The 18720-nt window shown below is 43.9% G+C and overlaps 1 protein-coding gene across 2 annotated transcripts in view; it reads right to left on the bottom strand.

The window, feature by feature from the left end:
* Positions 1 to 17649, bottom strand: part of ANKFY1 (ankyrin repeat and FYVE domain containing 1) — a 32287-nt gene extending 14638 nt beyond the window's left edge. For both annotated transcript variants that reach the window (XM_042879448.1, XM_042879449.1), the window contains exons 1-12: positions 17589 to 17649; positions 12791 to 12983; positions 11817 to 11935; positions 9304 to 9439; positions 7411 to 7534; positions 5817 to 5966; positions 5228 to 5393; positions 3014 to 3218; positions 2195 to 2263; positions 1283 to 1482; positions 737 to 834; positions 128 to 350 (exon numbers count right to left, since the gene is read on the bottom strand). In XM_042879448.1, the coding sequence (XP_042735382.1) occupies positions 128 to 350; positions 737 to 834; positions 1283 to 1482; positions 2195 to 2263; positions 3014 to 3218; positions 5228 to 5393; positions 5817 to 5966; positions 7411 to 7534; positions 9304 to 9439; positions 11817 to 11935; positions 12791 to 12983; positions 17589 to 17598 (1693 nt within the window). In that variant the 5' untranslated portion in view covers positions 17599 to 17649. The remainder of the gene's footprint in view (positions 1 to 127; positions 351 to 736; positions 835 to 1282; positions 1483 to 2194; positions 2264 to 3013; positions 3219 to 5227; positions 5394 to 5816; positions 5967 to 7410; positions 7535 to 9303; positions 9440 to 11816; positions 11936 to 12790; positions 12984 to 17588) is intronic.
* Positions 17650 to 18720: the final 1071 nt, after the last annotated feature.

The following is an 18720-nucleotide window of genomic DNA, read 5'->3' as shown; positions in this document are numbered from 1 at the left end:
TAAGGTCTCTTCCAACCTGAGCAATTCTAAGATTCTACGATTCTATGATCAGCAGCTTGCCAGAACACAGTTAAGATAACATCTTGATGCTAAAGCAGCAACACAGTTTGAACCAGAAGAACACTACCTTTTTGTTCCAGGATGACTGATACCACATCTGGGTGATTGTAAGCAATAGCCATGTGAAGGGGAGTTTGCAGATAAACGTTCTCTGCTGTTGGAGAAGATGCGTCCTTTTGACCAGGTGCCACTTCTGCAGTCTGAATGTTTGGATTGGCTCCTTGTTGCAGAAGTTCTGCTGTCAAGTTTGCCAGGCCATGCCTACAGGCAGTATGCAGTGGTGTTTCCCCCTTTAACAAAAAGGGGACTGGGTTAACAGCTTGAAAAAACAGAATAGGAGCTTTAAAACTACTGTCCCACATATGGGTGTAAAGAAACTGAAGTCCTGGTAGTTGAAGCTCCTCTGCACATTCAGCTGCATGAGCTAACTTACATTAAGGACTTGATCACAACAAGGATAAAAAGAAGTGTTAAAGCATCTTAACACCCAGCAGTCTGCTAGAACAGCACCAACTGTTATATTACAGTTGCCTGATCACTAGTAAATATCTGAAAAACTGCAGAAGGCTCAGCAGATGTTCCAACTTGCTTTAAGCTAGGGTTAGCAACAGGAGAACTCTGCCACATTATTTCTGAAGGGAGATAAGGAAATTTGCAGAAAGTCTTTCTGGTTTACCCATTTGTTTTGGTGGTTGACTTTTGCTCCATGAGTTGCTAGGAAGAGAGAAGCCGCCTCATTTCCTGCACCAGCTGCCCTCTGAAGCAAGCAGTTCCCTAAGGAAAAACCATGAACACTGTGAGAATACTGTCTCAACCATACCTTGATACTAAAAAGGAGCTAGAACCCTTCTCACTACTTTACCATGTTAGAACTGCAGCCAACAAGGGAAATCCTACCTATTAATCATTCCCTCGAAGTGCTGGACTGTCATGTGCACTGCCATTTAGTTGTTACACATTTTGAAACTGTAAAGAGGATGTTAGGGCTTGGCAAAGAGTCAAACATTGCCACTTCCTCCACGTCAAGCTCAGTTTAGGACTCAGTGTCCCAGCTCGGACGCAGCTACTATCACCTACCCACACATTCATATCATAGCAAGAACTGCTGAAAGTTCATTCAGGTCCCCCAGACTCTTTGAATTTTTGGATAGGCTAGAGTAGTTTGGACCACAATTAACCTACAAGCCTTCCTTCCATGCAGAAATACAAACTTATATTTTACCTGTTACTGTGTCTGGAGCATCTGTATTGCTGCCTCGTTGGATCAACCTTGCTGCAAAACTGTTCTCATCAAACGAAGTTCCATTTACAACAGGTGCATCCTCAAAAGGGTTTACAGATTGATCAGATGATACAGTGATATACTGAACTGCAAGCCACAGAGCTGTGCTTCCCTCATGATCCTTCAGCTCCAAGTCTAGTCTAAAAATAAGAGTTAATGTTCCCCAACTTATGCCTTAAAGCGAGCCCCAATGAAGCTTAAATTTCAACTGTCAGAAGTGCTGTTCTCATTTATCCAATTCCTCACTGACAATTTCTGCTCACTTAAAAAAAAAACCTCTGGAGTAACTGAAGTACAGTAGAATTTGTAAATACTCTGAAACAAGCAAGATATCTTCTAATAACTACAAAGTTTAAGCTCATTAATCTGATGAGAAATGTGGTCTTGCTAGATCCAGGTTGTCACAAACTTTATCAAACAGGCAAGACTTCTTTCTAGTCATGTACAAGAACTGTAAACTCAGCTATGGAGGAAACTGAGTCAGATTAAGATCCTGTTTTCTCATCCTATGAAGTCACTTACTTTAAGTAGAATCTAAGCTGAAAATGAAGCTCTTAAAAATGTCCAAATACATTATTATTCCTTTTGATTCCACTACAAACTAAGACACTGGTACGTTATTTCCTCTAGCTCTCTTAGAAAAACACTGAGATACTGCTTATTTCTTTACAGTTGAACAAATTTGCTTGGCTTCTAGCCTCTCAGTTTGGGCAAAGCCCTCACGCTTCTGCATCCCCAGCCTATTGCTAGACTTACTGTAATTCAAAAAAGGCCCAGAAGAGCTGTTAAACCAGTTCTCATGCTTTCATTCAAGTAGGTACTCAGTGTATTTTACACTTAAGTGGAACTTACTGTTTGCACTGGAGAAGCTGACTGAACACAGGTTCATTTCTGACCACAATTGACATGTGTAATGGGGTCCTGCAAATGGAGCAAAGCACACTTACATCAGCAAGTGAGGCACTTAAGATTTTGCCCGCGCTTCTCAACATCCCCCAACAGACTGACAGGGCCAACCATCACCTGTGCTCTCCAGGGAAGGGCTCACATACATCTGGAGAGAAAGAGCGAGCTGCCCTTTTAGAGGATATGGTTCCAATTGATTTAGGAGTAAGCAACTCTTTACATTAGCACAATAAGTAACCTTAAAAGAAAGACCACAAAAGCATAGCCAAATTGAACAGCTAATACACCCTGAAGCTTCTACACCATTTTACTGATGTTTATCATACCAACTTAACCTCTAAGGCAGTGTAGAGACTCTATACATCAAGTAAATACACTGAAAACGTTGGCTTTTTGAGATAATTTCAGTTTTGCTGACAGAACTTCAAAGAAGCAGCTTTTTAGGAATGCTGTCATCTTACTTCACTTGGTTTACTGTTCAGTGATCCAATAAAGGCAAACAACTGTTAGCCAGCTGTTCCAGAGGTCAATTCACCCCAGCTTCCTATAGGGAAATCGATCATGACAGTGCACTATCCAACCTGAAACATCTTTCTGCTTTGAGCGTAGGTCTCAAATTGAAGTAACAACCTCACCTTTCCTGCTTCCACTGTTATCTTTGCTTTGCTGACATGGGAAGGTTCCCAGTGTACTGTATTTAGATAATCACTACTAGTTTAATAGATAATTAAACTGTTAGCAGACTTGACTCCACCCAGTATTTACCTTCCTTTGCTGTCTTGCATATTTGGATTGGCTCCTGCCTGTAGGAGAGATTCCGCTATCTGTGCCATCTCTGCCATGACATCAGGTGAATGCTTCTTAGGGCTGTATGATGCCACAAGGTGCAGAGGAGTCTCCTGGTCTCCCAGTGTAGCAGCATTCACACGGGCACCATTCTTAATGAGAAAGTTTGCAGCAAATTTATCTCCTGTCATGAAAAAATGCAATGGAAATCGTACATTTTATAGATATCAAGAAAAACAGATGCATGTTCCTTCCTTCTGTATCATACAATGATAGCACTAGAATGGTCTGCTCTTAGAATGCCTTACCACAGCTAACTTCAGGAACACCTGACTGCAAAACCAAGATTCAGATTTTGTAACAACCTCTTTCCTTTGTGTTTTGCCCTGAGGTTACAGAAGACTCAAGTTCACACACCTGTTCACTCGGTATGGCCATACTAAGTTTGCTGGAGTCTGTATCAAGACAAATCCATTGCTGCTTTAATGCTCAGCTAGGCAAGCTGAGGACTAGATGTATTTTTTGAATGAATGATACTATTCCAGGACAGGCAGAAGAATGCTGAAGTTGGTCACTATCTGTTCAGTACTGCTACACAAACAAGCAGTCATGCAGCCTTTGCCCTTAAAAGTGTGAACCCCATTACACATGAAGCAGTGGCTTCAGTAGTCAGGACTCCTCACACATGACAGTCCTAGAAATCTCTCCTCAGAAGTCAGAACTGAGGCCCACTTTTGTGCACAAGGCCTTGGACTTAAAACAACATGTAGAGAATGCTTTCAGCATATTATTAGCTTCCCTTGTTCCAAACACTGGCTTGAAGGCATTTACTCACAAGTTGCCCATCCTGACAGCAAAAGTGAATACAGAAACCTGCTGGCCTGAAAAAGTAATATGTACTGCTGTATCATCTCCAGCACTAAAAAAAAAATAAGAAATTCCATTCACACACCACCACTCCACTTCCTTATCTGACGTTCCCCCACTCCTCAGTGATCAGAAGTAAGAATCACGTGGCAAGTCCAGAAGATTTGCCTTAGTTCCTTTTCCAGAGCATGGCTGTTAGCTGTGATCATCTTACTGAAGCTTGTTACTGAAAAACAGCTGTTCATTCTCAGAGCTCTAGCTTAGACTGAAAGCAGACATCAGAAATGAAACAAATACAAATGCACACAAAGTGTGAAGAACAGCCTGCTGTAATTTTGTCAGTGCTTTATTGTGCTGCAGCCACAACACTGACCTATGCTTAGACATCCTGCTCCAGAAACTTTATTCACAGGATCTGACACCAGCAACCATTTAGTTACATAAGAGATTAAAGAAAGAAACTGTGAGCTGCACTGAGCTCACAAAACCCCAATTACTTCAAGTAGCAAGTTCTTTCAGACTCTTAGGAAGAGATTTATGGTTTTAATTATTTGTAGCACCACAACACCTGTGAGGTCCAGTCCTCAGTAGGGTTCCTGTTGTGCTTGGCTTTCTCAGACAGACAGAGCTGCCAACGACAGCCCTGTATCAGCCAGCAGCACGGGGTGCTTGCTACAGATTTTTTTTTTTTACCAGACTTTGGCCATAAGCCAAGATGCTGCTTCTCCAAAGCCTTCAGAGCACAGCAGCCATAGCAGTGCAGTCCTATTGTGCTCCAGTTCTTCTAAGATGCATTTTCTACACTAGTAGAAGAACAGCTTAACGTAATCACATAGTTGTACTTGGGCTCTACTGATAACCATCCTACTATCTGCTGGAACTTTGTAGATATTTAGATTGGCACAGCATCTCCCTCTGCTCCACATCTTTCCCCAGGTACTTGCTGTTAACTGTGATCAGTAAGAAGCAGATGCAACATTCAAAACAGATCTAGAAGACTTAAACTTCATTTTTTACCTAGGTTGTCCATGCTTGATGAGACCGTACATCAAAAAGACATTGCAGATTGACACAACAGAGCCCTATCCTATGTTTCTTCCTTCAGCAGAAAATACTTTACTAGATTGCTTCTTGATGTCATACAATTTATTTCACCAGTGTGTTAGTTTTTTAGTTTCAACAAAAATAGATAGGACGATGTTTATCTGTGACTACAGCTTTCTAACTATGGTTGTCAAACATGGAATGAGACAGGAACAGATCTTAGAATCTATACTTCACACTACAACTACTGCAAGTTAGAAGCTTCATATCCTGTTTTCTTACCTCTTTGGATGGCTTTATGTAACAGACTCCAGCCTCTTCTGTCTGCCCTATCTACATCAGCCTTGTAGTTGACCAGCGTAGTTGCAATGCTCTCCAGTCTTTGGGAGAGGGCTAAATCCAAAGCAAGATCTCCATTCTGATCCAATTCATTGAGCTTCCCAGGAAGCTATAACACAAATTCAGTTGGTCGACTTCAGTTACAAAGTTACAACAAAAGCTCAACCTAATATTTCAACAGCCAATTCCAGCTACTGTAATGGCAGACCTTCACCTCTAAAGCCAAATGCTAGTGATGCACTTAGGTAAGCACATCTTACACAGGAACTGCCACGAAGCAGCAAAGTTTACCAAGCAATGCATTTTATTTAAAACATCTTGCATGCGACAGACTGTCATAAATCACTTCTTAATTATGTCTTCAGGGAGCTTTTATCACTCAATGACTATTACAGACATAAAAGCAGCTGTGGTAATAAACATGCAAATAAGGAGAATTAGTTACAAAAACAGATAGTGTTCAGACCAGCAGTTAGAAACTAGTTATTTAAAACGTGACATTTTTGAAGGCAGTAAGTTAGTCTCACTGTACCTGTGAATCCATTTCGATAAGATACAAGAAGACTACATCTTCTCTCTCAACTTTAATAGCTTTATGCAAAGGATATTCTGTCTTTGACTTGAACATTTTATACAACAACTGAGCACTCATGCTACTGAAGTCTTCTTTCCGCAAGTCATCCTAGAATAACAAAAAAGCAAAGGCTGAGCAATGCTTTTGTTTTGTTTATAAGCAGCACACTGCATAATGTTATTATCAGGTTCACAACGCAAGCTCAGTTAATGGCACTGTTTTGATAACATGCATGACATTACAACAAGCAGGAACAATCCAAGAGAGCCTGTTAAGGCTACGAAGAAACACTGAGGAAGTCTTACATTTTAGTTTCAAGATCTGTTACAGTGAGGTGTTTTCCATCCCTGTTGTCTACAGGCAGAGAAAACAAGCAGTTTACCATTCACTACAGTAGATAAACACCTAGCTCCTAAACTAACTCTCTATCTAGACTTAAATCACAGGTCATCAATAAGCCTTTCTGTAAAAACAAAACCACCCTACTGAAGAACAACATCTCCACAGAAGGTTTGTGCCTGAATGAAGCTACACAAAACTTTAGAAGACCACCTTTGGTTTGAGTCAGTGCATATTTGACTAAACAGAAATAACCTCATCTTTAGGCAGAGCAGTGTCAAAAGTTACCAGCCAGAAGCTAAAGAAGGAGTTACAGTGGCTGACCTGCAGGTTCAGATACAGGTCTGCACAGCACATTTTAGATTAAGATACCTAAGCCTTCGTGCACCAGTCTGCTGTTGACCAGAAGACTTATTTTCAGGACTAAGACTTTACACAAGCAATCACGATTTCCTCAAAATATCAGAGCAAGTGAAACTTCCAAGTCAGCTGCAGGATCACTTGCTGCTCCTCCCATTAGAGAAAGTAAACTCTTCTCTGGCTTGACTCTTACTTACAAGGATTATTTTTAGGAGTAAAAGCAAGGCTGGGATTCGTGACCCCGTCTAGACAGAGACCAACTATGGATGAACCTCTGAACAGCTCAGTCAATATTTTATAATACAACTCCTTTGCCTATCAGAACCTCTTTGGTTTGTGCCATGTTTAGAAAACTAAGAGACTTTTCATGGCAAAGTACTTCCAACGAACAGAACAACTCATCAGACTACAGGCTATTTCCCCATTGCCCCACCAACACATTCACACCGAGAGTGAAATGAACATCATCTCCAGAGACAGTCTTGGAGGAAGAGCCATTTCACATACATTGTTTCAAACAATTATGATTTAATATTGTATAAAATACTACGCAGTGTACTGCCAAAAGCAGCATGGAATAAAGGTAACTGAAAAAGAGGAGGAAAGGAAAAGTTATTCCTGCATCAAACCACTCACATGTAACAACGCTGCCTTGCAAAGCATATAAAGCTCAGGATAACAGATGCCTTGGTCACCAAAAGGTACCAGAAATCCATGAAATCCCCATCCCAACTGAGGTGCTTAAATGGCAGTATACAAAGACACATTCCTGAGGTTAGACAGTAAAGTTCCACAGCTTACATTTCTACGCTTATCAATATTTTTCCTCTTGCTTCCTTCTATCAGTACTTACCCAGTGACTAGCAATTATTTCTGCACAATAATTCAGAAGAGTGCTAGCATTCAGCTCCTCAGCAGTCTGGTAGAAACGAATGCAGTTCCTGACATTAACTAGTGACATGACTCCTTTTTCACATCTGTCAAAATGGAAAAAAAGCCATTCAGTAAGCAGCCCCTCAAGCTGTTACGGGGCTCTAGATACTCTTCTCTTGGATGTCAGTACAACGCCTGGCATAAACGTTCTTTAACCATAAGCTCTGTAAGACAGCTCCTGAAGAGTAGGTTCTTATTTAGGAAGCAGCCTGTCTAAGCTGAGTTCCCATAACAATACACTGGAGGAACCTGACAGTGAAGAAAAATAGCACAGTTCTCCCAATTGAACAGGCTGAGCTTCCTGAACACCTTGCCTACTTCCTAAGTACTACAGCATCACACAAGCAGCTCTTGCACTGAAGGTAGAAACCGGCCTGCCAAATACAACTATTTGTTTGGTGAATGGATGAGGTTTAATAGTAGATCCATCAGATTATCTTCACAGTTTGAAGGCAGTAGCTGAGTGTAGGAAGAGAACTCAAGTACCTCAAACTGAACTTTAAGGTAAGTATTCTAGTGATTCCAATCTAGGCTGCACCTGAAGGTAAGTATTGATAGATGTTTTCAAATACATTTACAAATTACCAGTAGCGTACTGTACTGCAGCTTTCTCCCTGTCACCACACACCTCCGACAAGGCAACAGCTGAGAACTACTTAGGTACTAAAGCCTGAAGACATTTTTAGCATTGGCCCAACAGATGTCAAACACTTGTTAAAAGCACTAATACCAATTTAGTTTGCTTCACTGAGAGACAATTAAATGTCAGCAAGAATGCTAAGCACTGCTGCAGCCTCAGCCACCTCCTGGACAAAAGATTATCATTGTCTTCATCTTTAACCGAATTCAAAGCTTCAGGTTGCACAAAACCCAAGGAGGTTTCATTTCATACACTCAGCCTTTTCACTAACCAAGTGGGTAAGAGCACTCTCATGCTTTCAAGACAGCAAGCCACCCCCTTCTAGAATTATATAAATCAGCCCAAGAATAATGAGGCACTGCTGGAGTGCCACAGAGATGATCAGAGGCTGGAGCATCTCTCTTGTGAACAAAGGTTGAGGGAGCTGGGCTTGTTCAATCTGGAGAAGAAAAGGCTCTGGAGAGACCTCACTGCAACCTTCCAGAACAGAGTTTACAAACAGGAGGGAGAGCAACTTTTTACATGGTCTGACAGCGATAGGACAAGGTGAAATGGCTTTAAACTAAAAGAGTGGAGATGCAGTTTACATGTTAGGGGAAATTATTCACGCAGAGGGCAGTGAGGCACTGGCACTGCTGCTCAGAGAGCTGTGGGTGCCCCATCCTTGGAGGTGCTGAAGGCCAGGCTGGATGGGGCTCTGTGCAATCTGATCTGGTGCCTGATTTAGTGGTTGGCAACCCTACCCATAGCAGGGGGCTAGAAATGGATGCTCTTTGAGGCCCCCCTTTCAACCCAAGCCATTCTGCTTCATACTGCACACTACCTGTCATTGATTCTTCCTAGCATTTTAATATTTCTTCTCTTACAGCTCTCCAGAGCTTGTTATTAACATGCTGCTCTCCACTTTCTCTCATTGCCAAATTAGGGTTATCAGTTTGGCTGGAAGAAGAACTGGAAAGTAAACATTAGAGCCGTGAGGAGAAACAGCTACAGTGTAAGGATAGCACAAAGCTCCTTTTCCTGTGATCAGCTGAACGTCATGCTGCATAACTGAAAACCTCAAGTCTTCGAAAGAAACCAAAGCTGTATCCAACTGCTAGCAGCTGTCAACCTATTCCTATTCAAACGAAGATAAAGAGTTCAAGGATAATGACTGCATTTACCAAGACTCACCTTTCCCTAAGCAGCTGGAGCTGAAATTTATTAGCTAGTTTCATGAGCTCTGTCAAAAAGATATCATCTTCTCTTAGCTCGAGTTCATCTGTGTAGATCCAGCGCAGCATTGCCATGGTTACCTCTGGGTCAGCATCTGGTGCAGGGAGCAACAGGGATTAATAAAATAGTTAAAGAACAATCACCTATTCAAGCAGTTTTGATTCCTCTGACTGTTAAAGTCACAGCTATCAGGAAAAAAGTCTCATTGAAATTGTACTGCTTTAGCTTGCTACAATGTCAGAACAAAGAGACAAGACTGGATGGAAGTTAAAGCCAATGCTGGCACCAAGCAGGAAAATCCTTCTTCCAATGGAACACTGCGAAGGCTACAGGGCTCCCTGCAGCATCTCCCAGTATCTGCTGTATGAACATCACGTGGAGGGATGAGAAATGGCCATAGAGGAGCAAAGACTTCAGAGGGACAAATCCACACTGACATTTCCACGCCCAAATCCCCTCTCCACTGTAAGAATCCTCCCCCTTGTTTTATAGCTGTCTGTATTATGGACTGCTGCACTTCAATACAGTTGCTTACATAGTATTACTAAGATAATAGTAATATAATAGTAATAATAATAACAGTAATGTAGAAGTAAGTTTCTAAGACAGGGGGAAGCTAATTTAACAAAGTGGTTAGACTTCAGGAGTTTCTAAATACTGATTCCAAGCCTGTGTGTTCTTAAACACAGCAAAAACCTCTTTTCCCTGGAAAAGAGAAACACAGATGCAAACCCAACAGCCAGAAGCTCAGAAATACTGCAGCAATTGATTCCAAGGATACATAGATGAGGATTTCTATGTAACAAGAGATCAGATCAACTGCAAAAAAAATAGAACACCAAAACCAACACAAAAACCCCATCATTTAGAAAAGCAACATTAGCCCCTTCAACAGTTGGTTTTTTGCTTTGTATTTTTCTTTTAAATAGAAGATGAACATATTTGAGGCACTGAAAGACCCATCCTAAAACACCTTTACACAGCTGCACCAGCTGGGTAGCAGAGCACCAGACACAGCACACAGAGCATCTCCTAAGGAACAAGGGGTTTCAGCAAGGCAAGCACCTCTGGCCTAACCTGAAATAACCAGGTAAGTCTACTTGAACTGTAATATCAGCTCTGCCCTGGCAGAGAAAAGGGTACATATTCTCCCTCCCAACAGGAGAATGTATGCTTAGCTCTTGTAGTCTGCAGAACAAACAGAAGAAGTCTAAAAGCACTGAGTTTTACACGCTGCCTGTACTTTGAAATCAGGATTTAAGCCACCTTGACAGTTCTTTTAGAAAGGATTTCTTTAGAAAACTTGACACAGTTTTTGAGGAACTGTTTGTAGCTTGTTCCATCTACTTGATAACCAAATCCCTGTGCTACGTACCAAAGTTTTCTTGTTTGTTCTATGTAGTCAATAGTATTAAGTATGATTCTGTTATAGGAAGTGTCTGCATTGCTAAACATGCAAAACCACACAACTACATTTGAGGTTCTCAGATCAGTGAGAACACAGAGCTAGAAATGCAATGACTACCATTTAAAGACTTGCAACAAAGCCACCAGCAGCACACAGCTCTCTGGGAGTAAATCACTCAATTTAAAGACTTCTTGGCCTCTGTTCTATTGCAGCTGCAGAAAGATCCTGAAATCCTTTTTCAGCAAAGCCTGCCACAAGCTGTCTCACAAGCTGGCTTGCTGTGACTTGGTTCTTTCCAGTTTGTCAGCATTTAGGACTCAGGGTAAGATTTAGCACAGACAGTGAAGCCAATGCTTGGTATTCAACATGCAAGCCTGCAAACCTGCCTAACTTCATACCCATTTTTACTGCTCACAAATTAATTGTGCAAAACTCCTCTATACTGCTAAGTACAGAAAATCTGTCAAAAGGCCCAACCTGCAGAAACTCTGCTCAGTGTAAGAATGTGCAAGAAACAGCAACAGTAGAATAAAACATCTTGTACAAGACAGTCTTTCAGAACATGTCATTTCTCTCAGCCTATCTTGTAAAGGTATCAAAACACCAAAGCACATCACTTCTGCAAGAGATGAAAACTGGTACTCATTTCCTCCACACACACTGTTAACAAGAAGCAAGGTGTTTCCATTACACACTTCAGAAAATTATGCACACTACCTCAAAAAAGCCCTGTCCTTGAAAGGAAGAAGTCAAGCTCCTCCATACAGATTTGCTTTTCATTACGTTTAGTTGATTCTAGAAAAGACAAACAGGCCACCATTCTCAACCCCTGTTCATTAAAGACAAAGAAGGCAAGTTATTGATTTAACCAGCACTAGCATCAAGCTCACAAGCCTGCCTCCCTGTTTCAACAGAGCTTCATTATCAATCGACTGAACATCCCTTTTTGCAGACAGTTGTAGCCCAACCAAAAAGTACAAGGGTAACCTTTTTTCCAGCAGACTCTTTCACCAGCCACCCTAAAGACAACCGAAGCATCCCGTATCACTGAGCAGTAACTGACCTGACAGATCCAGCTCCTCTGTTGAGGCGAGGTTGGCCAGACTCCAAGCATCGCTGCGTGCTGCTAAGACGAATTTGTGAGCGCTGATATGCTTGTCCCGAACTTTTATCTTCAGATCACTGATGAGAGGGGGAAAAAAAAGCACAGACATGGATAAAGCAGGCTTTCCCTATGCTTGGATATGAACAGATTAAGCAACTCCATAGTATCCATCCCTGTGTGCACATTTAGGTTCAGCTTGTTTGAGATACCAAAACACATTTGCTTAAATGCAGCATTGTGACAAATAACCCAATTTTTATTTTTTTGTCATGGAGTTGACCAGATCACCATGACATTTTTCTATGTAGAAATACAGTGAATGAGTCATGAAAGGTTAACTGCCTCACAGTAAACTACTAAGGAAGTACTGTAGTAGACTGGAAAAGCCAGAAATCCCGCAGTTAAATATTTAGGTTGCAATGTCCACAGCAGTACAGTCAGCTAAGCACCAAAGGTTGCAGGCAAGACCAGCAACAGAACAGATGAAGTTTGACAGCAGTCTTGTGGACAAGGCACACTCCAAGAACCCCCAGCTCCTAGGAGAGCAGCTGTCAAGAACACTTTAATTTGCACTGACCCCTTTAACCACAGGTTATCCTTTGCAGCTAGAAAGTACATGCTCTGTTGATTTTCAAGTTCTCTAGTTTCTAAATGCTCTGACTGCGTAGCTGCATCTTCCAGACAACTTTCTAAACCAAAACACCACTGTGAAGTACAAAGCACAAAGATCTTAAAGCTTATCTTATGACTTGCATTCTTTTTCAATTACTATTCTACACCTTTATTTCTGACCAGGATTTTAGATTTAAAGAAGAAACAATTCCACTCTGACTTACACTACCTAACAAGCATCATATTTTACCAGCATGCTATTGTGCCTTGACAGTCAAACCTTTCAGTCATCTCCCCTTCCTCAAAGGGAAGTCTCCTACCTGTACTGCTCCTGCTGATAGAGCTCAGCTACAATGGCAAGAAGTCTGCTGATGAAAGTGTCGCTGGCGTTGTCCTGGTTAGCCTGGGCAGCCAGAAGATTGCATCTCCTCTCCGTATCAGCCAGTTTCTTCTGCAGCTTCACATACTCCTGGCGGAGAAGCATCAGGTGCTTTTCCAGCTTGGCCACCTCCTCTGCAGAGGCACACAGCGTTACTCAAGGCTGAAACACTGCACATCTTCATTTGGCATCTCAGTGTAACTCGCCCCATAAGCGCTGCACACAATTTTACCAGGCGTCTTTGCAGTAAAGCTCTTCCATCACATCCCCATACTGAACAGTTCAGATCATTGCTGGCTTCAGGCACGTTTGGCAGGGGGGAGAAATCACCAGAATGCAGTGATAAAAGCTACTCACGACCAAAGCTCCCAAATCCTACCCAACACAAGCTTTCCACAGCCATCCAAGTCCACGACCGTGTCATTTACAGAGGAGTGGAGGACAAAGCCTCTCAGCAGCAGTTAGCAATTAGCTCAGTTCAGCTGTGATGCTGACTGCCTTCACAGCAGCTGTGTTGAGCACAGTGAGCATTGCAGCAGTTGCTGACAGTCCCATATCTACCCAGAGTGCCCAACCTACCTGCACAAACTGCACACTGCTGTCACTGTGGTTCACTGATTATTACCCGCCTGTAAGAACCCACATCAATCAGACAAATTCCTAAGTAAAATCTACATCCAAAGTCAATCCTGCAACAAGAAGGGGGCAGGGAGGAGAAATTTGGACAGTAACCAAATTTTCACTGGGAAAGTTATTACAAGATTCTTCCCTGCTAGAAAGGAATTCACTGTTCAACAAGTTTTCCTCAAATATTTACTGAATGTAAGACACTACTACAAACAATGAGGAACTGAGCTCTACGACCAGTGTTTTCTTTCTGCTTCTGGTGCAAAGATCAGCAGCACGGCTGGCCTTGGCTGTGCTCCAGCCATCCGGGCAGAGCATCCTCCTCCTGCTCAGCTGCAGATGAAAGCCTCATTTAGTCTTCCTTCTTGCGGGCTGCTGTAGCAAATACTCCCTCAGAAGTCTTTTAACTAAACTCTAATGGATAAACAGGAGGTAATTTACCCTGTTTTACTCTTCAGTTAACACTACTTAAGCAAGTTCAGCAGTGTACTTCCTTGAAAAGCCATTTATTTAGCTTCCTCCTTTAACAGCTAATCAATCTCACCTCCTCTGGGATGCTTATTGTGTTGAAATACACTACAGTTCCAGAACTGCAAGCAACAGCACACCAGCCCTCAAAGGAGCCTGAAGCACTGCTCTGTTCATCTACTGAAGACAGCACAGCTCCAGTGCTCCCAGAACTAGCAGGGCATTTCTCTGGAGCAACTGCTGAGTGATTCACAGGGAAGCTGCCCAGGGTGGCACAAAGCAAACCCAACTGCCACAATGGGGAAAACAGCATCTGATACAAGCTGAGAGCCCCCACTGAAAGATACCTCAAAGAACTGCTGCAGAAACTAGAGCAGGAGCAGTGCTGTTGGTACACTGAAATTCTCAGGTGTCACACCAACCCAGAGCTAGGACCAAGAAGCTGCCTGCTGTACCTCACAGCATAGGCAACCTTAAATAATAACTACATCTTCAAGGCAACCAATGAGAGTGAGAATATGGGAATAAAGAATCAGCACCAGAAAGGAACTCCTCAAATCCTCTCACTGTACCAAAGTCACCTCACTGGCTGCACAGTGCAGAACTGCCTTAAAGCTTCCCGATGCACTGCTCATTTAAGGAGCCCATGCTGCACTGCCACTCTGAAAGGAGCACACACTGTATGGGAACTGCTGAATCATGGCCTGAACCTCTGACTGAGCACTGAGTCAGCCCTGGGAGCACAGTGAAGGCAATTCACCTGTGCTGCTGGAAGGGTAGAGCCTGCTGCACCTCTCCTAGAGCCATTTAAGAGCTGACTACCAGTAGGGAAGGATCTCTTCTGGAGATCCCTCCTTTGGAGTTCTACAGCAAGTCCAGGACAAGGGTAGGCGCTCTATCTATTCTCCTTTTGGTATAATAACCTGCTTGTTTATCTCATAATTATAACATCTCTATATTCATTGGTTATACACATGCTCACACAGAAGTATCACCTCTGTCTAAGCTAATGGCACCACAACTCCAGCTTTGCTATTTATAGTCCTCAAATCTCAGGGGAAGTGAACACTTAGAATCAATGTAAAATGACCACTGGCCCTCAAGGCTGACAAGCCCTTTTACAGAGCACCTATTATCACCAGCATAAAGCTAGAATATTCACCTACCCAAATATACACGTATGTATGGGAACTGCTGAGTCATGGCCTGAACCTCTGATTAATCACCTGAGGTGAGCCTTGAGTCAGCCAGAGGAGCACAGCTGAAGGCAATTCACCTGTGCTGCCGGAAGGGGTGGAGCCAGGCTGCACCCCTCCTGGACCTATTTAAGAGCTGGCTACCAGAGGGGAAGGATCTCTTCTGGAGATCCTCCTCTTTTGGTATCTTCTAGTGAGCTCAACCCAAGGGTAAGCTCTTCTACTTATTCTCTTTTGCGATCCTTGTTTGCTTTTGCCTTACTCTTTTGATTATATTGCAATTATAACATCTTGGTTATACACACGTACATACTTATTTGTGCAGTAACTGTACAGTAATGAAGATCCTTGCATCAAGACACTGAGGAACAGCTTTACTTGCATGAAGGGCTCTGGCTAAATGTGAATCCACTTACACCTACAAACAGGATGCCTGGGTTTGGTGCACACACAGCAACTCCTCAGCTCACACCTGATACCTAGAGTTAACAGATGGCTGGGCAAGAGAACAACAGCAGTAATTGTTAACAGATTCCTGGCAGATGCACTAACACCTCACTAACTGGCAGAAGTGTAAGGCCCTTATCAATTTCAAAGACGACTTCACAAGGAACCAGTGCCCTTTTCTCATACAGCATAGCACAAGGAAGTCTAAAGAACAACTGTGATAGCTGAACCCAAAGAGATAAGAAGGGAGGCAAGTGGCAACTGAAGGAGCAGATAGCATGTACCAAAAACTAAAGGGAGGGCCTAGTGGAACCCGCTGCACTGTCCACCCCGCCCTTCAAGAACAATATGGGTAAGTTTTTCTTCTTTCCAACTGTGTTCAAGAGGAATATTACAGAAAAAAAGCATTATCTTCTTCCCTAGAGTAAGGTCCTTCATATCCACTGCTCCACTGTGCCCCCTCCTCCTCACAGCTGTTCACATTACTGCTCCTTGTTCCTCCTCAATTTTGCCCCCTTTACTGTGTCTTTACTGTGACAACCATTCCAAAAATACTGCTGTACTTCCAGCTGCTCTAAACTCAAGCATTAATCTCATACCTGCATGTCCCCTACTATCCTCTGGTATGACTCTTACAAGGACACAAAAGCAAGCTTTACGCTTGTCTTTGTGAGGTTTGGATAAATCTAATTTGGGATTTATGCAGAGACATCACCTCCATGAGAAAAAGCAGTTGGTTTCTGATCAGCTGGCCACAATTCGACAAGCTCCCTTCATTTCTCAGCTGACCACATAGTAGCATTAACCCAAAACTGTTTAAAAAAGATACTGAATGTGAGTACTTTATCTGAAGAGACAAAATAAAACCCTCCATCCGGGCCTCATGAGGAATTGAGCAGGAAGGGCTTCAACTCCAGCTTCTTGCCCACATTCACACTGGCTCACTCAGGGGTTGTATGCTTTCTTCAGCCAAAACATCAGAGAATTGTTTGAATTAGGGAAGAGTCTTTGAGGTGTACGAATGCCTGAAACAGGACTTGTTCCAAACACAGCACTGCTTGGCAGTACAGGATCTTGAACCAGACCCTTGAGTGTCCTGGCACAGAAGTTTCATCACCTACAGACATCTTTGACATTTACTACCTATCAGAGGCGGGTCAGCTAAGCACAGAACTGTGTTATTACGACGTGTGTGCTGAAGTTAAAATGTTGTTGTAAGGATTTACTACACAAGCCTGACTGCAGCATCTCCTCAGCTGATGCACACTAGATCTGTACGTGCCATATCTAGTTAATCTTTAACAAATGGTTTGGAAATTCTATTACTGCCTGAGAGCTGGAGTTCGGAAGCTGAAGGCGGTGCTTTAAGGCTGGAAGTTAGAGATTCTGCTGTGCCTGTAATTTAGGCCATTTCAGCACAGCCTGCCGATTCAATTTCCTCCAGGGAGGAAAAGAGGAAGCTTCTGTCTTACAGGAACAGCACTGTAGAGATCCGAGCAGATTGCAAATCACATCACCTCCGTTTAAGTTTTAGAAGGCTATAACTGAGAGCCTCCAAACCACACGAGTGCGGCTCAGGGATCCTGCAGGTGCAGCCCAACCGTGCCAGAAGGGTCCCAGCAGCGCAGTGCAGGATCTGCAGCACAGCGCCTCGGCGATCCCCAACCCTGCCCCGGCAGCACCGGGCTCTCTCCACCGAGCTCCCCGGGCCGCACCTCCCCACAGAGCCCCGCACCGGACGGGCCCTCACAGGCCCTCCCAAACCGTAGCAGCCCCCCCCCCGCCATTTCACATTCACCTCAGGGGCAGGCAAGCAGGCAGCCCGCCCTATGCAATGCTACCCCACCCCACCCTCGGCGGGCAGAGTACCGCACAGTCAGCCCCGCACAGAGGCTGCCCCCGGCCCCCCACGAGCGCCGAGGGCCACCCAGCCGGCAGCGCTGCCGCCGCGCCCGGCGACCGCGGCCCCGCCCGACCGCTCGCCCGGGCTCCCCCCCTTACCTTCCGCCATGTTGGGTCCGGCGCCTCGACTCTCGCGAGAGCCACCGCCCGCGCCGCCTAGCCGAGCTGAGCACGGTGTTCTCGCGAGAGCGGCGCTGCACCTCCCGCTTCGGCCGCCGCCCGCTCTCGGCGGCAGCCCGCGCCGCTTTATCGCGGCGGCTCCGCCCTCAGGCAGGGAGCGAGCAGAGCCCCGCCCCAGGCCTGCCCGACACGGCAGCGATGTCGCTCTGGAGAGCGGTTTTCACATACATATTTTAACACAGTACCTACAGTATTGTTTTCAATCACGTAATTTCCTCATCGCTTCACCATTTAGCGGCCTCTGAAAAGTTGCCCTGCCTCCTACCACGTTCCACCTCCTGAAGCAAGATGGAGAGCCCCCATCCGTGTCTTCATACAGCACGGCACTGTGAAACGCGCCCCATCTCCTTCCTCACAGCTCGGTGACAAACCAACGCGTGCTCCTGCACTCCACTGTTGAGTGCTGAGCCCCTGCAGCTGTTTGGAAATGACAGGCTACATAAAACAGGGAACACACAAGATCTCAGAACACATGAAAATGCTGTACAATGACAGTTCATGTGGTTGTCCAACGAGTGTTTTGGCACTGCTTGCACATGCTGTGTCTCTTCAGTCATTTTCTTACCTTGAAGTCAGTCACATTGCTAGTGCTATCGTTCAGCATCATGGCAGATGTCCCCTCAATCACAGCATGGAAAGGACATTAAAAATCAAGTTCTATTATGTACGGGGCAAAACCTAAAAGCCGACAGTGACCTCAGAAATACTGAATAGGCTCCTTTGTGCCTGCCAGAAGCCTTCTGCAAGCTGGATGCGTGGCACCAAAATCTTACCTGCCTTACTGAGCATCAGCAACACCTGCATCTTTTGAAATCTCTGGGTTGTGTGGAATCACAAACTATCCTAGGTAAGCCAAACGTTCTCTTGTATTCAAATAATTCACAAAAAGTAGAACCGATAGCTTTGTGGAGTGACTAGGTCTTCCATGCAGCTGTTTGAAGACCAACAAGGAACAAACCAGCAGCTCTTCCAGAGAGCAAATAAGAAAAATGGAAGTGTTGAACTGTTCTGTGGAGTTCACAGATCCATCAGTTACAAACTGTATGTTTCA

This window comes from Lagopus leucura, unplaced genomic scaffold, assembly GCF_019238085.1.
Source record: "Lagopus leucura isolate 7727_CA_CO unplaced genomic scaffold, USGS_WTPT01 Super-Scaffold_100024, whole genome shotgun sequence".
Lineage (NCBI taxonomy): Eukaryota > Metazoa > Chordata > Aves > Galliformes > Phasianidae > Lagopus > Lagopus leucura.
Note: the sequence above shows the minus strand (reverse complement) of the source record. Positions and strands in the feature narration are given on the sequence as shown.